Source organism: Lampetra fluviatilis, chromosome 66 (genome assembly GCF_964198595.1).
Source record: "Lampetra fluviatilis chromosome 66, kcLamFluv1.1, whole genome shotgun sequence".
Taxonomy (NCBI): domain Eukaryota; kingdom Metazoa; phylum Chordata; class Hyperoartia; order Petromyzontiformes; family Petromyzontidae; genus Lampetra; species Lampetra fluviatilis.
The window spans coordinates 1,868,220-1,888,345 of NC_136340.1; the positions used below are offsets into that span (position 1 = coordinate 1,868,220).

The window sequence follows — 20,126 nt, forward strand, 5'->3', positions numbered from 1 at the left end:
CTGTGTGTGTGTGTGTGTCTGTGTGTGTGTGTCTGTGTGTGTGTGTGTGTCACAGCTACCGGTATCCAGGCTGCGTGTGGCTGCACTGCCAGCCTCACTGTGTGTGTGTGTGTGTCTGTGTGTGTGTGTGTGTCTGTGTGTGTGTGTCTGTGTGTGTGTGTGTGTCTGTGTGTGTGTGTGTGTCTGTGTGTGTGTGTGTCTGTGTGTGTGTGTGTGTCACCGCTACCGGTATCCAGGCTGCGTGTGGCTGCACCGTCAGCCTCGCCGACCTCACGGCCTCCTCGAGCCGCCCGGGCCGCTCCGCCTGGAAGCGCCCTCGGTGACGCGGAGACACGTCGTACACAGACAACTGGGACAGAGACACAGAGACAGAGACACGCAGTGAGACACAGTGACACAGAGACACGCAGTGAGACACACAGTGAGACACGCAGTGAGACACAGAGACACACAGTGAGACACAGAGACACACAGTGAGACACAGAGACACACAGTGAGACACAGAGACACACAGTGAGACACAGAGACACAGTGAGACACAGAGACACACAGTGAGACACAGAGACACGCAGTGAGACACAGAGACACACAGTGAGACACAGAGACACACAGTGAGACACAGAGACACACAGTGAGACACAGAGACACAGAGACACACAGAGACACACAGTGAGACACAGAGACACACAGTGAGAGACACACAGTGAGACACAGAGACACGCAGTGAGACACACAGTGAGACACAGAGACACACAGAGACACAGAGACACACAGTGAGAGACACACAGTGAGACACAGAGACACACAGTGAGACACAGAGACACACAGTGAGACACAGAGACACAGAGACACAGAGACACAGAGACACGCAGTGAGACACACAGTGAGACACAGAGACACACAGTGAGACACAGAGACACAGAGACACGCAGTGAGACACACAGTGAGACACACAGTGAGAGACACACAGTGAGACACAGAGACACACAGTGAGACACAGTGACACACAGTGAGACACAGAGACACGCAGTGAGACACAGAGACACACAGTGAGACACAGAGACACACAGTGAGACACACAGTGAGACACAGAGACACGCAGTGAGACACAGAGACACACAGTGAGACACAGCAACACACAGTGAGACACGTCGTACACACACAACTGGGACAGAGACACAGACACAGAGACACGCAGTGAGACACAGTGACACAGTGAGACACACAGTGAGACACAGACACACACAGTGAGACACACAGTGAGACACAGAGACACACAGTGAGACACAGAGACACACAGTGAGACACAGAGACACACAGTGAGACACAGAGACACGCAGTGAGACACACAGTGACACACAGTGAGACACAGAGACACACAGTGAGACACAGAGACACAGTGAGACACACAGTGAGACACAGAGACACACAGAGACACACAGAGACACAGTGAGACACACAGAGACACACAGTGAGACACAGAGACACACAGTGAGACACAGAGACACAGTGAGACACACAGTGAGACACAGAGACACACAGAGACACACAGAGACACAGTGAGACACACAGAGACACACAGAGACACAGAGACACAGAGACACAGAGTGAGACGCGTCGTACACAGACAACTGGGACAGAGACACACAGAGACACACAAAGACACAGAGACACACAGTGAGAGACAGAGAGACACACAGTGAGACACAGAGACACAGAGACACACAGTGAGACACAGAGACACACAGTGAGACACAGAGACACACAGTGAGACACAGAGACACACAGTGAGACACAGAGACACACAGTGAGACACAGAGACACAGTGAGACACAGAGACACACAGTGAGACACAGAGACACGCAGTGAGACACAGAGACACACAGTGAGACACAGAGACACACAGTGAGACACAGAGACACACAGTGAGACACAGAGACACAGAGACACACAGAGACACACAGTGAGACACAGAGACACACAGTGAGAGACACACAGTGAGACACAGAGACACGCAGTGAGACACACAGTGAGACACAGAGACACACAGAGACACAGAGACACACAGTGAGAGACACACAGTGAGACACAGAGACACACAGTGAGACACAGAGACACACAGTGAGACACAGAGACACAGAGACACAGAGACACAGAGACACGCAGTGAGACACACAGTGAGACACAGAGACACACAGTGAGACACAGAGACACAGAGACACGCAGTGAGACACACAGTGAGACACACAGTGAGAGACACACAGTGAGACACAGAGACACACAGTGAGACACAGTGACACACAGTGAGACACAGAGACACGCAGTGAGACACAGAGACACACAGTGAGACACAGAGACACACAGTGAGACACACAGTGAGACACAGAGACACGCAGTGAGACACAGAGACACACAGTGAGACACAGCAACACACAGTGAGACACGTCGTACACACACAACTGGGACAGAGACACAGACACAGAGACACGCAGTGAGACACAGTGACACAGTGAGACACACAGTGAGACACAGACACACACAGTGAGACACACAGTGAGACACAGAGACACACAGTGAGACACAGAGACACACAGTGAGACACAGAGACACACAGTGAGACACAGAGACACGCAGTGAGACACACAGTGACACACAGTGAGACACAGAGACACACAGTGAGACACAGAGACACAGTGAGACACACAGTGAGACACAGAGACACACAGAGACACACAGAGACACAGTGAGACACACAGAGACACACAGTGAGACACAGAGACACACAGTGAGACACAGAGACACAGTGAGACACACAGTGAGACACAGAGACACACAGAGACACACAGAGACACAGTGAGACACACAGAGACACACAGAGACACAGAGACACAGAGACACAGAGTGAGACGCGTCGTACACAGACAACTGGGACAGAGACACACAGAGACACACAGAGACACAGAGACACACAGTGAGAGACAGAGAGACACACAGTGAGACACAGAGACACAGAGACACACAGTGAGACACAGAGACACACAGTGAGACACAGAGACACACAGTGAGACACGCTGAAAGACAGTGCAGTGTGGTGAGTGGTGAGGTGAGTGAGTAGTGGGGAGGAAGGTGAGTGAGTGGTGAGTGAGTGGTGAGGAGGGTGAGTGAGTGGTGAGTGAGTGGTGAGTGAGTGGTGAGTGAGTGGTGAGTGGTGAGTGAGTGGTGAGTGAGTGGTGAGTGAGTGGTGAGTGAGTGAGTGGTGAGTGAGTGAGTGAGTGGTGAGTGAGTGAGTGGTGAGTGAGTGAGTGGTGAGTGAGTGGTGAGTGAGTGAGTGGTGAGTGGTGAGTGAGTGGTGAGTGGTGAGTGAGTGAGTGGTGAGTGGTGAGTGAGTGAGTGGTGAGTGGTGAGTGAGTGAGTGGTGAGTGAGTGAGTGGTGAGTGAGTGGTGAGTGAGTGAGTGAGTGGTGAGTGAGTGAGTGGTGAGTGAGTGGTGAGTGAGTGGTGAGTGAGTGAGTCGTGAGTGAGTGAGTGAGTGGTGAGTGAGTGGTGAGTGAGTGGTGAGTGAGTGGTGAGTGAGTGAGTGAGTGGTGAGTGAGTGGTGAGTGATGAGTGAGTGGTGAGTGAGTGAGTGAGTGGTGAGTGAGTGAGTGGTGAGTGGTGAGTGAGTGAGTGATGAGTGAGTGGTGAGTGAGTGAGTGAGTGGTGAGTGAGTGAGTGGTGAGTGAGTGAGTGGTGAGTGAGTGGTGAGTGAGTGAGTGGTGAGTGAGTGAGTGGTGAGTGGTGAGTGAGTGAGTGGTGAGTGGTGAGTGAGTGAGTGGTGAGTGAGTGGTGAGTGAGTGAGTGGTGAGTGAGTGAGTGGTGAGTGAGTGGTGAGTGAGTGAGTGGTGAGTGAGTGGTGAGTGAGTGAGTGGTGAGTGAGTGAGTGGTGAGTGAGTGGTGAGTGAGTGGTGAGTGAGTGAGTGAGTGGTGAGTGAGTGGTGAGTGAGTGAGTGGTGAGTGAGTGCTGAGTGAGTGGTGAGTGAGTGGTGAGTGAGTGGTGAGTGAGTGGTGAGTGAGTGAGTGGTGAGTGAGTGAGTGGTGAGTGAGTGGTGAGTGAGTGGTGAGTGAGTGAGTGGTGAGTGAGTGGTGAGTGAGTGAGTGGTGAGTGAGTGAGTGAGTGAGTGGTGAGTGAGTGGTGAGTGGTGAGTGAGTGAGTGAGTGGTGAGTGAGTGGTGAGTGAGTGGTGAGTGAGTGAGTGAGTGGTGAGTGAGTGGTGAGTGGTGAGTGAGTGAGTGGTGAGTGGTGAGTGAGTGAGTGAGTGGTGAGTGAGTGGTGAGTGAGTGGTGAGTGAGTGAGTGGTGAGTGAGTGAGTGAGTGGTGAGTGAGTGGTTAGTGAGTGAGTGGTGAGTGAGTGGTGAGTGAGTGGTGAGTGAGTGAGTGGTGAGTGAGTGGTGAGTGAGTGGTGAGTGAGTGAGTGGTGAGTGAGTGGTGAGTGAGTGGTGAGTGAGTGGTGAGTGGTGAGTGAGTGAGTGGTGAGTGGTGAGTGAGTGAGTGGTGAGTGAGTGGTGAGTGAGTGAGTGGTGAGTGAGTGAGTGGTGAGTGAGTGGTGAGTGGTGAGTGAGTGAGTGGTGAGTGAGTGAGTGGTGAGTGAGTGGTGAGTGAGTGAGTGAGTGGTGAGTGAGTGGTGAGTGAGTGAGTGAGTGAGTGGTGAGTGAGTGAGTGAGTGGTGAGTGAGTGGTGAGTGAGTGCTGAGTGAGTGAGTGGTGAGTGAGTGGTGAGTGAGTGAGTGGTGAGTGAGTGGTGAGTGAGTGGTGAGTGAGTGAGTGAGTGGTGAGTGAGTGGTGAGTGAGTGGTGAGTGAGTGAGTGAGTGAGTGAGTGAGTGAGTGAGTGGTGAGTGAGTGGTGAGTGAGTGAGTGAGTGAGTGAGTGGTGAGTGAGTGAGTGGTGAGTGAGTGGTGAGTGAGTGGTGAGTGAGTGAGTGGTGAGTGAGTGGTGAGTGAGTGAGTGAGTGGTGAGTGAGTGAGTGAGTGGTGAGTGAGTGAGTGGTGAGTGAGTGGTGAGTGAGTGGTGAGTGGTGAGTGAGTGAGTGAGTGGTGAGTGAGTGGTGAGTGAGTGGTGAGTGAGTGAGTGAGTGAGTGGTGAGTGAGTGGTGAGTGGTGAGTGAGTGAGTGGTGAGTGGTGAGTGAGTGAGTGAGTGGTGAGTGAGTGGTGAGTGAGTGGTGAGTGAGTGGTGAGTGAGTGAGTGGTGAGTGAGTGAGTGGTGAGTGAGTGGTGAGTGAGTGGTGAGTGAGTGAGTGGTGAGTGAGTGGTGAGTGAGTGGTGAGTGAGTGAGTGGTGAGTGAGTGAGTGGTGAGTGAGTGAGTGAGTGGTGAGTGAGTGAGTGGTGAGTGAGTGGTGAGTGAGTGAGTGGTGAGTGAGTGGTGAGTGAGTGAGTGGTGAGTGAGTGGTGAGTGAGTGGTGAGTGAGTGAGTGAGTGGTGAGTGAGTGGTCAGTGAGTGGTGAGTGAGTGAGTGGTGAGTGAGTGGTGAGTGAGTGGTGAGTGAGTGAGTGGTGAGTGAGTGGTGAGTGGTGAGTGAGTGAGTGGTGAGTGAGTGGTGAGTGAGTGGTGAGTGAGTGAGTGGTGAGTGAGTGAGTGAGTGGTGAGTGTGTGGTGAGTGAGTGAGTGAGTGGTGAGTGAGTGGTGAGTGAGTGAGTGAGTGGTGAGTGAGTGAGTGGTGAGTGAGTGGTGAGTGAGTGGTGAGTGAGTGAGTGAGTGGTGAGTGAGTGAGTGGTGAGTGAGTGGTGAGTGTGGTGAGTGAGTGAGTGAGTGAGTGGTGAGTGAGTGGTGAGTGAGTGGTGAGTGAGTGAGTGGTGAGTGAGGTGAGTGGTGAGTGAGTGGTGAGTGAGTGGTGAGTGAGTGAGTGGTGAGTGAGTGAGTGGTGAGTGAGTGAGTGAGTGGTGAGTGAGTGAGTGAGTGAGTGGTGAGTGAGTGGTGAGTGAGTGGTGAGTGAGTGAGTGAGTGGTGAGTGAGTGAGTGAGTGGTGAGTGAGTGGTGAGTGAGTGGTGAGTGAGTGAGTGAGTGAGTGGTGAGTGAGTGGTGAGTGAGTGGTGAGTGAGTGGTGAGTGAGTGAGTGAGTGAGTGGTGAGTGAGTGAGTGGTGAGTGAGTGGTGAGTGAGTGGTGAGTGAGTGGTGAGTGAGTGAGTGAGTGAGTGGTGAGTGAGTGAGTGGTGAGTGAGTGGTGAGTGAGTGGTGAGTGAGTGAGTGAGTGGTGAGTGAGTGAGTGGTGAGTGAGTGAGTGGTGAGTGAGTGGTGAGTGGTGAGTGAGTGGTGAGTGAGTGGTGAGTGGTGAGTGAGTGAGTGGTGAGTGAGTGGTGAGTGAGTGAGTGAGTGGTGAGTGAGTGGTGAGTGGTGAGTGAGTGAGTGGTGAGTGAGTGGTGAGTGAGTGGTGAGTGAGTGAGTGAGTGGTGAGTGAGTGGTGAGTGAGTGAGTGGTGAGTGAGTGGTGAGTGAGTGGTGAGTGAGTGGTGAGTGAGTGAGTGGTGAGTGAGTGAGTGGTGAGTGAGTGGTGAGTGAGTGAGTGAGTGGTGAGTGAGTGGTGAGTGAGTGAGTGAGTGGTGAGTGAGTGGTGAGTTGGGGCCTCACCTCATCTGGCTGGATGAGTTTGCGTTGCGGTCCACCATGAGCTACAGCCCTCAACATGGTGCACCTACAGACACAGACAAAGCTCCCCCGTGTAGCCTCAACAGGCTGCAGGGGCAAGTGCTGAGTAGCGAGCAGCACCTACAGACACAGACAAAGCTCCCCCGTGTAGCCTCACACACTGCAGGGGCAAGTGCTGTGAGTAGCAAGCAGCAGCTACAGACACAGACAAAGCTCCCCCGTGTAGCCTCACACACACTGCAGGGGCAAGTGCCGTAGTTAGTAGCGAGTAGCAGCAGCTACAGACACAGACAAAGCTCCCCCGTGTAGCCCGGCCGCCTTTGTCTCCCCCAGCTACTCAGTTGAGGCCGAGTCGACTTAGGGGAGACCCAGCACCACCACGCCCGCCCGGCCGCCTTCGTCTCCAGGGGGGGGGGGGTACAGTGCGCGTACAGTGCGGAACCGAGCAGCGAGTACAGTGCCCGCACTGTACGCAGCGTCGCCGGTGATACAGTGCGACACTGTACAGGCGTTGAGGTGGGGGCTCAGTGCTGGGTACAGTGCGACATACAGTACGTGGTACAGTGCGACATACAGTGCGTGGTGCAGTTCGTGGTACAGTTGGACACTATCGACCTTGAGGCGGGGTACAGTGCCTGGTACAGTTCGTGTACAGTGCCGGTACAGTGCGACAATGTGCCGACCTTGAGGGTACAGTGCGTGGTACAGTGCGTGGTACAGCCTCACCCCCCCAGCGGGCTCCCGGCACGGGAACGGCGACAACGAGCGCGGGTTCGACGTTTTAGTTACACAGCCGGCACGAGAAGGGGGAGGGGGGGATGAAAGACGAGGGGGGGAGGGGGAATGAAGAAGAGAATGAAGAGGCGAATGAAGAGAATGAAGTGAGGGGGGGTGTGGCGGCGATAACGAAACGACAGCGCCACGGAATACTCCACAACAACACTAAGAACACTCACAACAACACTAACAACAACGCAACAGCACTAACAACAACACAACAACACTAACAACAACACTAACAACAACCACAACAACATTCAGGAGAGAGACGCACGGCTCCTCACCTCTGCCGGACTGCTCGCGGTCACTCTCCACTCGCTCGGCAACCCCCAAACTCACTCGCCAGGGGGCGCTGCCGCACCAACAACAACCACAACACCAACAACAACCACAACACCAACCGTCACTCAACCACAACAACAACACCAACAACAACCACAACACCAACCGCCACTCAACCACAACCACAACACCAACAACAACCACAACACCAACCGCCATTCAACCACAACAACACCAACTGTCATTCAACCACAACAACGACAACCACAACACCAACCGTCACTCAACCACAACAACAACACCAACAACAACCACAACACCAACCGCCACTCAACCACAACAACAACAACACCAACAACAACCACAACACCAACCGTCATTCAACCACAACACACCAACCACGACGCTTGTGCCAGGCTAGGTGCACCTTGAGGCCACGTGAAGTGTCGAACGGCTGCTGGCAGGTCACGGGGCAGACCCAGCAGGTGCCACGGGTCGACTGACCGAGATGACCGAGATGACTGGCTGATGCACCACCTGTGCCCCCTACTGTGCCAACTTGCTGTGCTTTAGCCACCCGGCGCTCCGCTCGTTGTTGTGAGCGTCGCTCCTCCGCCCTCCGTTGTTGTTGGAGGGCGACTGCCTCCAACTGCCCAGTAGCGTCCTTCACGAGCCTCCTCCACAGAGGCCGATCTTGACACCGCTGGTACCAGTCATCGGCAGGTCCACTCAGCTCCACGTCCTCCTGTACCACATCACTCCATCTCTTCTCTAGCCCGTGCCGCGCCCGTTTAGCCCCCTCGATCCGGCCGAACAAAAGCTGTTTAGGCATGCGGTGGCTGGGCATGCGGGCTACATGACCCAGCCAATGCAGCCTTGCCTGCCGGAGGAGCTCACCGATGGGACTTTGCCCAGATCTTTCAAGGATTTGTGAGCTCCTCACACAATCCAGCCTGCAGGTTAAACCCAGCATGGATCGTAGGCAGGCCAGCCTAAATGTTTCCAATTGGCGAAGATACTCCATTAGGGGGGTCCACGTTTTGAAAGCGTAGAGAAGGGAGGGAATGACTGTGGCCGAGAAGACTTGAAGCTTCGTGCGGAGCGACAGACCAGGTAGCTTCCACACAGCGTTACGCAACCGATGAAAATATATTGCCGCTCGACTGATTCTGAGTAAGACCTCTGCTGTTAAACTGGAGCCGGTCATAAGCCCAGGTATGGGAAACTCTCCACTCTCTACACAACTGCCCATCTTAGTGGCACGCTCCAGTTTCAGCAGCAGCGTCTCCAACTCCTCCTCTGAATGAGCAGCTATTACCAAATCATCAGCATACATAACGTGGTTGACCAATAGCGAGCCATCCAATGACCATACCCGGGCGTCGATCAGCCTCCCATTGTGTCTATACCAGATAGAAATTTCTCTGGTACAGCCATCAAAAGCTTCACGAACTACGTCGTCGAAAAATATGTTAAATAATGTTGGAGCCAGAGGACATCCCTGTCGCACCCCAAGGTGAACAGGGAATGGCTCCGACTCCCGGCCACGTAGTTTTACCTGGGCCCACTCACCATCATGAAGGTCCTTAATGATCGTGAGCAGAGGGTCAGGGACTCCGAAAGCACGAAGAACAGCCCAGAGCCCAGGCCTACTGATGGTATCATAGGCCGTGACCAGGTCAATAAAGCAGAGATGTAGGTCTTGTTGGAATTCCCTAAACCTCTGCTGTAGCAAACGGACAGAGAATATGGCATCTGTGCAGGACCGCCCTTTCCTGAAACCACATTGGGGCTCCGCAAGCCTCTCCTCAGCGTGCCCGGCAAGGTAGATTATCTCCACGGTAGGTCCTGCTGTCAAGGACATGGGACAGCATCCGCTGTTCCGTCAATTTGTAGTCCAGCAGATGTTCTTGCTTGTTCCCGGCATGCATCCATGATGTTGTGTGGATGCGCCGTTGCCGGAACAGCGTGTTGGTAATTACAAGCCCATGGGCTGCACAAAAGTGTAGCAGCCTCCTACCGTTATTATTGAGCTGATCTGGCCCATGCCTTCCAATAACTCCAGACCAGGTGCCAGCATCATGACCAACTCTGCATTAAAGTCACCCAACAAGATGAATCTGTCCCGAGGGGCCACTTTAGCCAGCACCTGTGACAGGAGGTCATAGAAGGCATCTGACTCATCGGCCTTGCCCGCATCCCAACGCTGATGTTCATCTTCGGTGGGGGCATAAGTAACCACGACCACCACTCCTCGCCTCTGGTTGATGGGAAGGCGAGCCCAAAGTAGCCTGGGGCTTACAGCTTCCCACACCTCACCACCACGGTCCCACGCCCCCTTCATTGTTTTGTTCAGAAGAGCCACTCCCTGTTGTTTGGCAGTCTCCTGCCCTGAGTAGAGGACTGTCCACCCCTCATGGTGGCAGGAGCCAGAGCCGGTTCACTGGACCTCCTGAATACCACAGAGATCCAGGTGGTATCGATCCAGCTCTCCTCCACCAAAGCGTTACCGTCTGGCACCACCGGGGAAGCAGGAGGTTGTTTTTGTCGGACACGCAGACAACGTACAACGACAAACGTGCACACAAAGATCCCCCGTATAGCCTTAACAGACTGTAGGGGCAAGTGCTGTTAGCGAGCACGTACACACACGCACACACGTAAACACACACACATGCACACACACACGCACGCACACACACGTAAACACACACACATGCACACACACACACGTAAAAACACACACATGCACACACACACGCACACACACGTAAACACACATACACATAAACACACACACACACACACGTAAACACACATACACATAAACACACACACACACGCACGCACACACACGCACACACACACACGTAAACACACACACACGTAAACACACACGCACACACACACGTAAACACACACACACGTAAACACACATAAACACACGCACACACGCACGCACACACACATACACACGCACGCACACACACATACACACGCACGCACACACATGCACACACACACGCACACACGTAAACACACACGCACACGTAAACACACATAAACACACGCACACACACATACACACGCACGCACACACACGCACACACACACACGACAACGGGAGCTTTTTGTTACCAAAAAGATATTCATATCAAGATTAAATCACATACAAATTCGATGCTCATGAGATACTAACACATACACGGCGATTCGTAGGCACGCAACGCAACTTTATAGGTTCACACGTGTATAGGTTTGTGTTAATGTGTAATAAAGGACTCCTTCACGCACGATGTCGCTCTCCGTTGGTCCTTTATTGGGTTCTTCCTCGCAACCTGCCGGTCCTTTCTCTGTCCCTCGCCGTGTCCGTGTCCGTGCGCCCCCCGCACGCTCCGCTGGCCCTCCCGCACCCCGCGCACGCTGGACCGCAGTGCGCCTGTGACCCCCGACCACGTGGCAATGGCGCCACTTCTCCCTCCACCGCCAGCGCGGCTCCCTCCGTGGTTCACTCTCTTCTCCTCCAGCTCCTCCTCCTCCGGCTCTCTCCTTATATCCCCTCTCTCACGTGACCCCAAACTCCGCCTCCTCCTGCCCGTGTCTCCGCCCCCACTCACCGCGACGACCAGGCCCCGCCGCTCCAATACACCGGCCCGTGTGAGTGGGGCGGAGGCAGCGCCCACCCTGTCCTTGCTCGCATTACATGTGTGTGGGTTTGTATATGTGTGGGTTTGTATATGTGTGGGTTTGTATAAGAGTGGGTTTGTATATGTGTGGGTTTGTTTATGTGTGGGTTTGTTTATGTGTGGGTTTGTATATGTGTGGGTTTGTATATGTGTGGGTTTGTATATGTGTGGGTTTGTTTATGTGTGGGTTTGTATATGTGTGGGTTTGTATATGAGTGGGTTTGTATATGTGTGGGTTTGTATATGAGTGGGTGTGTATATGTGTGGGTTTGTATATGTGTGGGTTTGTATATGTGTGGGTTTGTATATGTGTGGGTTTGTTTATGTGTGGGTTTGTATATGTGTGGGTTTGTATATGTGTGGGTTTGTATATGTGTGGGTTTGTATATGTGTGGGTTTGTATATGAGTGGGTTTGTATATGTGTGGGTTTGTATATGTGTGGGTTTGTATAAGAGTGGGTTTGTATATGTGTGGGTTTGTATATGAGTGGGTGTGTATATGTGTGGGTTTGTATATGTGTGGGTTTGTATATGTGTGGGTTTGTTTATGTGTGGGTTTGTATATGTGTGGGTTTGTTTATGTGTGGGTTTGTATATGTGTGGGTTTGTATATGTGTGGGTTTGTATATGTGTGGGTTTGTTTATGTGTGGGTTTGTATATGAGTGGGTTTGTATATGTGTGGGTTTGTATATGTGTGGGTTTGTATATGTGTGGGTTTGTATATGTGTGTGTTTGTATATGAGTGGGTTTGTATATGTGTGGGTTTGTATATGAGTGGGTTTGTATATGAGTGGGTTTGTATATGAGTGGGTTTTTATATGAGTGGGTTTGTATATGTGTGGGTTTGTTTATGTGTGTGTTTGTATATGTGTGGGTTTGTATATGTGTGGGTTTGTATATGTGTGGGTTTGTATATGTGTGTGGGTTTGTATATGTGTGTGTTTGTATATGTGTGGGTTTGTATATGAGTGGGTTTGTATATGAGTGGGTTTGTATATGTGTGGGTTTGTATATGTGTGTGGGTTTGTATATGTGTGGGTTTGTTTATGTGTGGGTTTATATATGTGTGGGTTTGTATATGTGTGGGTTTGTTTATGTGTGTGTTTGTATATGTGTGGGTTTGTATATGTGTGGGTTTGTATATGTGTGGGTTTGTTTATGTGTGTGTTTGTATATGTGTGGGTTTGTATATGTGTGGGTTTGTATATGTGTGTGGGTTTGTATATGTGTGGGTTTGTATATGTGTGGGTTTGTATATGTGTGGGTTTGTATATGTGTGGGTTTGTTTATGTGTGTGTTTGTATATGTGTGGGTTTGTATATGAGTGGGTTTGTATATGAGTGGGTTTGTATATGTGTGGGTTTGTATATGTGTGTGGGTTTGTATATGTGTGGGTTTGTTTATGTGTGGGTTTGTATATGTGTGGGTTTGTATATGTGTGGGTTTGTTTATGTGTGGGTTTGTATATGTGTGGGTTTGTATATGTGTGGGTTTGTTTATGTGTGTGTTTGTATATGTGTGGGTTTGTATATGAGTGGGTTTGTATATGAGTGGGTTTGTATATGTGTGGGTTTGTATATGTGTGTGGGTTTGTATATGTGTGGGTTTGTTTATGTGTGGGTTTATATATGTGTGGGTTTGTATATGTGTGGGTTTGTTTATGTGTGTGTTTGTATATGTGTGGGTTTGTATATGTGTGGGTTTGTATATGTGTGGGTTTGTTTATGTGTGTGTTTGTATATGTGTGGGTTTGTATATGTGTGGGTTTGTATATGTGTGGGTTTGTATATGTGTGTGGGTTTGTATATGTGTGGGTTTGTATATGTGTGGGTTTGTATATGTGTGGGTTTGTATATGTGTGGGTTTGTTTATGTGTGTGTTTGTATATGTGTGGGTTTGTATATGAGTGGGTTTGTATATGAGTGGGTTTGTATATGTGTGGGTTTGTATATGTGTGTGGGTTTGTATATGTGTGGGTTTGTTTATGTGTGGGTTTATATATGTGTGGGTTTGTATAAGAGTGGGTTTGTATATGTGTGGGTTTGTATATGAGTGGGTGTGTATATGAGTGGGTTTGTATATGAGTGTGGGTTTGTATATGTGTGGGTTTGTATATGTGTGGGTTTGTATATGAGTGGTTGTGTATATGTGTGGGTTTGTATATGTGTGGGTTTGTATATGTGTGGGTTTGTTTATGTGTGGGTTTGTATATGTGTGGGTTTGTATATGTGTGGGTTTGTTTATGTGTGGGTTTGTATATGTGTGGGTTTGTATATGTGTGGGTTTGTATATGTGTGGGTTTGTTTATGTGTGGGTTTGTATATGTGTGGGTTTGTATATGAGTGGGTTTGTATATGTGTGGGTTTGTATATGTGTGGGTTTGTATATGTGTGGGTTTGTATATGTGTGGGTTTGTATATGTGTGGGTTTGTATATGTGTGGGTTTGTATATGTGTGTGTTTGTTTATGTGTGGGTTTGTATATGTGTGGGTTTGTATATGTGTGGGTTTGTATATGTGTGTGTTTGTATATGTGTGTGTTTGTATATGTGTGTGTGTTTGTATATGTGTGGGTTTGTATATGTGTGGGTTTGTATATGTGTGGGTTTGTATATGTGCGGGTTTGTATATGTGCGGGTTTGTATATGTGCGGGTTTGTATATGTGCGTGTTTGTATATGTGCGTGTTTGTATATGTGTGTGTTTGTATATGTGTGTGTTTGTATATGTGTGGGTTTGTATATGTGTGGGTTTGTATATGTGTGGGTTTGTATATGTGTGGGTTTGTATATGTGTGGGTTTGTAAATGTGTGGGTTTGTTTATGTGTGGGTTTGTATATGTGTGGGTTTGTATATGTGTGGGTTTGTTTATGTGTGGGTTTGTATATGAGTGGGTTTGTATATGAGTGGGTTTGTATATGTGTGGGTTTGTTTATGTGTGGGTTTGTATATGTGTGGGTTTGTATATGAGTGGGTTTGTATATGAGTGGGTTTGTATATGTGTGGGTTTGTATATGAGTGGGTTTGTATATGAGTGGGTTTGTATATGTGTGGGTTTGTATATGTGTGGGTTTGTATATGTGTGGGTTTGTATATGTGTGGGTTTGTATATAAGTGGGTTTGTATATGTGTGGGTTTGTATATGTGTGGGTTTGTATATGTGTGGGTTTGTATATGTGTGGGTTTGTATATGTGTGGGTTTGTATATGTGTGGGTTTGTATATGTGTGGGTTTGTATATGTGTGGGTTTGTTTATATGTGGGGTTGTATATGAGTGGGTTTGTATATGAGTGGGTTTGTATATGAGTGGGTTTGTATATGTGTGGGTTTGTATATGTGTGGGTTTGTATATGTGTGGGTTTGTATATGTGTGGGTTTGTTTATGTGTGGGTTTGTATATGTGTGGGTTTGTATATGTGTGGGTTTGTATATGTGTGGGTTTATGTGTGGGTTTGTATATGAGTGGGTTTGTATATGAGTGGGTTTGTTTATGTGTGGGTTTGTATATGTGTGGGTTTGTATATGAGTGGGTTTGTATATGTGTGTGTTTGTATATGTGTGGGTTTGTTTATGTGTGGGTTTGTATATGTGTGGGTTTGTATATGTGTGGGTTTGTTTATGTGTGGGTTTGTATATGTGTGGGTTTGTATATGTGTGGGTTTGTTTATGAGTGGGTTTGTATATGTGTGGGTTTGTATATGTGTGGGTTTGTTTATGTGTGGGTTTGTTTATGTGTGGGTTTGTATATGTGTGGGTTTGTATATGTGTGGGTTTGTATATGTGTGGGTTTGTATATGTGTGGGTTTGTATATGTGTGGGTTTGTATATGAGTGGGTTTGTATATGTGTGGGTTTGTATATGTGTTTGTATATGTGTGGGTTTGTTTATGTGTGTGTTTGTATATGTGTGGGTTTGTATATGTGTGGGTTTGTATATGTGTGGGTTTGTATATGTGTGGGTTTGTATATGTGTTTGTATATGTGTGGGTTTGTATATGTGTGGGTTTGTATATGTGTGGGTTTGTATATGTGTGGGTTTGTTTATGTGTGGGTTTGTATATGTGTGGGTTTGTATATGAGTGGGTTTGTATATGTGTGGGTTTGTATATGTGTGGGTTTGTATATGTGTGGGTTTGTATATGTGTGGGTTTGTTTATGTGTGGGTTTGTATATGTGTGGGTTTGTATATGAGTGGGTTTGTATATGTGTGTGTTTGTTTATGTGTGGGTTTGTATATGTGTGTGTTTGTTTATGTGTGGGTTTGTATATGTGTGGGTTTGTATATGTGTGGGTTTGTATATGTGTGTGTTTGTATATGTGTGTGTTTGTATATGTGTGGGTTTGTTTATGTGTGGGTTTGTATATGTGTGTTTGTATATGTGTGTGTTTGTATATGTGTGGGTTTGTATATGTGTGGGTTTGTATATGTGTGTGTTTGTATATGTGGGTTTGTGTATGTGTGTGTTTGTATATGTGTGTGTTTGTATATGTGTGGGTTTGTATATGTGTGGGTTTGTATATGTGTGGGTTTGTATATGTGTGTGTTTGTATATGTGTGTGTTTGTATATGTATGTGTTTGAATATGTGTGGGTTTGTATATGTGTGGGTTTGTATATGTGTGTGTTTTTATATGTGTGTGTTTGTTTATGTGTGGGTTTGTATATGTGTGTGTTTGTTTATGTGTGGGTTTGTATATGTGTGGGTTTGTATATGTGTGTGTTTGTATATGTGTGGGTTTGTATATGTGTGTGTTTGTATATGTGTGTGTTTGTATATGTGTGTGTTTGTATATGTGTGTGTTTGTATATGTGTGGGTTTGTTTATGTGTGTGTTTGTATATGTGTGGGTTTGTATATGTGTGGGTTTGTATATGTGTGTGTTTGTATATGTGTGTGTTTGTATATGTGTGGGTTTGTATATGTGTGTGTTTGTATATGAGTGGGTTTGTATATGTGTGGGTTTGTATATGTGTGGGTTTGTATATGTGTGTGTTTGTTTATGTGTGGGTTTGTATATGTGTGGGTTTGTATATGTGTGTGTTTGTTTATGTGTGGGTTTGTATATGTGTGGGTTTGTATATGTGTGGGTTTGTATATGTGTGTGTTTGTATATGTGTGTGTTTGTATATGTGTGTGTTTGTATATGTGTGGGTTTGTATATGTGTGTGTTTGTATATGTGTGGGTTTGTATATGTGTGGGTTTGTATATGTGTGGGTTTGTATATGTGTGGGTTTGTATATGTGCGGGTTTGTATATGTGCGGGCTTGTATATGTGCGTGTTTGTATATGTGTGTATTTGTATATGTGTGTGTTTGTATATGTGTGGGTTTGTATATGTGTGGGTTTGTATATGTGTGGGTTTGTATATGTGTGGGTTTGTATATGTGTGGGTTTGTATATGTGTGGGTTTGTATATGTGTGGGTTTGTAAATGTGTGGGTTTGTTTATGTGTGGGTTTGTATATGTGTAATGCGGGCGTAAGCGACCTTCCGGAGGTGACGTCACGGGGGGTGGAGTCATGTGACGTGGGGGTAAGGTTCGGGGCTTTAAGCGGGTAAACCGGAAGGGGAAGGTAGTCGGGGTGTGAGCGGAAAAGAGTGAGGCCACGCGGGCAAGTGTGGAGAGGGGGGGCGCCGACGGCCATCGGGAGCCAACCCCGAAGATAAGAGGAAGCTGCGGAGTGGTGTGCAGCTGGGGAGGAGACAGCCAGGAGGGCTGCGTGTTAGAGGCAGCGGTGTGGCTGCCAGGAGGAGCTGCGGAGAGAGAGAGAGAGGGGGCTGCTTGTTAGAGGCAGCGGTGTGGCTGCCAGGAGGAGCTGCGGAGAGAGAGAGAGAGAGCAAGAAGCTGTGAGAGCTGCGGAGGGAGAAGAGCAGCAGAGAGTACAGCCAAGGGGGGCTGTGTGAGAGAAACAGCAGCGGAGCTGCTGTTGTGGATCGGGCCGACATTGGAGTCAGCACCGTGGAGAAGCTACAGAGTAAAGACAGCCGTGTGGGTGTACAGCACGAACCGAATAATAAAGGACACTGAGCCAGACATCGTGGTCCAGTCGTTTATTACACTGGTGTCGGAAGTGCAACGGCATGTCGAAACAAGTGAGGAAGAAAGTTAATCCGGCGCCTGCATCGGCTTCTTCGTCCGACGACGACGAACTCCCTCCAACCACGGATCCTGTTGGGGTGGTGGAGGAGAGCCAGGCTGAGGCGACCACGGGAACGGGTGTGGAGGATGTTGGCGCGGTGGCGGGTCCGTCGACATCATCAGACGCGGATCAACGATGGCAAGCGATGGCGGTACAACTGGAGGCACTTCAGGACGTCCTGGCGCATCTATGCCATCTCGTCGCGCCAGGGACGATGGATGATGCAAGTGGTGCTCCGCGGGCCGCCACGTTGCCTGTCCTGCCGCCGCCATTGCCCACGCGGCAAGAGGCCGCCATTTTGCGCGCTCCGTGGCGCCAAACCGCCATCTTGGCCACGCCGCGGGCCGACGCCATTTTGAATTTGCCATCACAACCACCACCATTGGAAGACGGCGGGAAGAGGAGTCGGAGTCGCCACCTTACAACAGTTAAAGAATTTTCCGTCGGTGGGGACTGGAGCGCGTTCGCCTGCCGCTTCTTGGCGGCGGTACGCACAGCAAGATGGACCGATGCGGAGGCTTTGGAGGTGTTGCCGACTCTTCTGGACGACGAATCTGTCCGATTCTTCCGTTCCATAGCGACTGATAAGAAGGCAACTTTATGTGGTGTTTTTCAAGAAATGGCCGATGCTTATGAGCCACCAGATGATGCGCATCGGCGATTCGCTCAACGACAACGAGCACCAGAGGAGTCGCCCGTGGCGTTCAGGGGTGCGGTGCTGGAGCTGGCCATGGCAGCTTATCCTGAGACGCCACAGGACCTGCTCGAGCCTCTCATATTAGGGAAAATGTTGGAGTTGTCTCGGGATCTAGGGATCCCCATGCCTGTGTGTGGGCATGAGAAGCTAACTTCCCGGATGGCTGCTAAGTGTCTCGATGCGCAATTCAACCTCCGTCGCTGGAAACAAGTGACGGCGTGGACGGGGGGGCCCGTCAAAGAAGGGGATGCGCTGGGGTGGGACCCTGCGCAGGCCGTCTATGTTCCGGATGACCGGGGCCCTCAACAACTGACGGCCGCCTCCGCTCCATGGACGGGACGCGGCGGGCCGAGACCGCGCGCGGTGCTACCGGAACGGGGCCGTCAGGAGGCGAGGCCTGCGCTTCGGCGCAACGAGGCCGAATGTTTCCGCTGCGGGCGTAGGGGCCACTACGCCAGAGACTGCTGGGCCCGCTTCCCGGCTCCGCCGCAGCAGGAGGCCTCGGCACCGGTCAAGTCGGCTAAAGATCCTCCGAAACAGACAGGCCGGCCGTGACATTGCGGGGGACGAGGGGCCCTGCTCGGAGGACGCCTGCCAGGTCTGCGGAACCTTCGAGCCCTGCAGCCCTTCCGACCCAGCTGCGGGCACGGTCACAGGACGAGCCCAAGACTAACTCTTTAGAGACACGGGACGGCGGTGGACTTCCAGCTGCGAGAGGGGGATCACCCCCTGTCGTTCCTCGACTTTCATCGCGTTCCCGTTCTGCGAGTGGGCCGCCGACCGTCCGGGACGGGCCGGCGACCCGCACACGTTCCAAATCGCTTACGTTTCGTTGAGTGTTGTTGTCTTGTTATTTTCTTCTTACAGTTGTATTTATTGCATGCTTTTGTACGATCGTTGATGTTGATTGCGTTGTTGTTGTTCTTGCTGTTACATTATATGCTTAGTGTCCTTTAGGGGGGGAAGCTCGGTTCGCCGCATTACGATTGGCTATTGGTCAGCCGAGGTCGGCTGGGATTTTTCTACGGGGGAGGGTGGTGTAATGCGGGCGTAAGCGACCTTCCGGAGGTGACGTCACGGGGGGTGGAGTCATGTGACGTGGGGGTAAGGTTCGGGGCTTTAAGCGGGTAAACCGGAAGGGGAAGGTAGTCGGGGTGTGAGCGGAAAAGAGTGAGGCCACGCGGGCAAGTGTGGAGAGGGGGGGCGCCGACGGCCATCGGGAGCCAACCCCGAAGATAAGAGGAAGCTGCGGAGTGGTGTGCAGCTGGGGAGGAGACAGCCAGGAGGGCTGCGTGTTAGAGGCAGCGGTGTGGCTGCCAGGAGGAGCTGCGGAGAGAGAGAGAGAGGGGGCTGCTTGTTAGAGGCAGCGGTGTGGCTGCCAGGAGGAGCTGCGGAGAGAGAGAGAGAGAGCAAGAAGCTGTGAGAGCTGCGGAGGGAGAAGAGCAGCAGAGAGTACAGCCAAGGGGGGCTGTGTGAGAGAAACAGCAGCGGAGCTGCTGTTGTGGATCGGGCCGACATTGGAGTCAGCACCGTGGAGAAGCTACAGAGTAAAGACAGCCGTGTGGGTGTACAGCACGAACCGAATAATAAAGGACACTGAGCCAGACATCGTGGTCCAGTCGTTTATTACACTGGTGTCGGAAGTGCAACGGCATGTCGAAACAAGTGAGGAAGAAAGTTAATCCGGCGCCTGCATCGGCTTCTTCGTCCGACGACGACGAACTCCCTCCAACCACGGATCCTGTTGGGGTGGTGGAGGAGAGCCAGGCTGAGGCGACCACGGGAACGGGTGTGGAGGATGTTGGCGCGGTGGCGGGTCCGTCGACATCATCAGACGCGGATCAACGATGGCAAGCGATGGCGGTACAACTGGAGGCACTTCAGGACGTCCTGGCGCATCTATGCCATCTCGTCGCGCCAGGGACGATG

General features: G+C 50.4%; 1 protein-coding gene across 7 annotated transcripts in view; it reads right to left on the reverse strand.

The window, feature by feature from the left end:
* The window catches only part of LOC144952243 (MICOS complex subunit Mic27-like), a 39,579-nt gene extending 31,802 nt beyond the window's left edge, over positions 1-7,777 (reverse strand). For 2 of the 7 annotated variants that reach the window (XM_078882674.1, XM_078882673.1), the window contains exons 1-2: positions 6,597-7,017; positions 261-349 (exon numbers count right to left, since the gene is read on the reverse strand). In XM_078882674.1, coding sequence (XP_078738800.1) covers positions 261-349; positions 6,597-6,653 — 146 coding nt within the window. In that variant the 5' untranslated portion in view covers positions 6,654-7,017. Of the gene's footprint in view, positions 1-220; positions 350-6,596; positions 7,018-7,668 lie in introns of those variants that run through there. The other 5 variants (XM_078882667.1, XM_078882668.1, XM_078882671.1 and 2 more) reach the window with 5 other exon arrangements.
* Between the last annotated feature and the right edge of the window lie 12,349 nt (positions 7,778-20,126).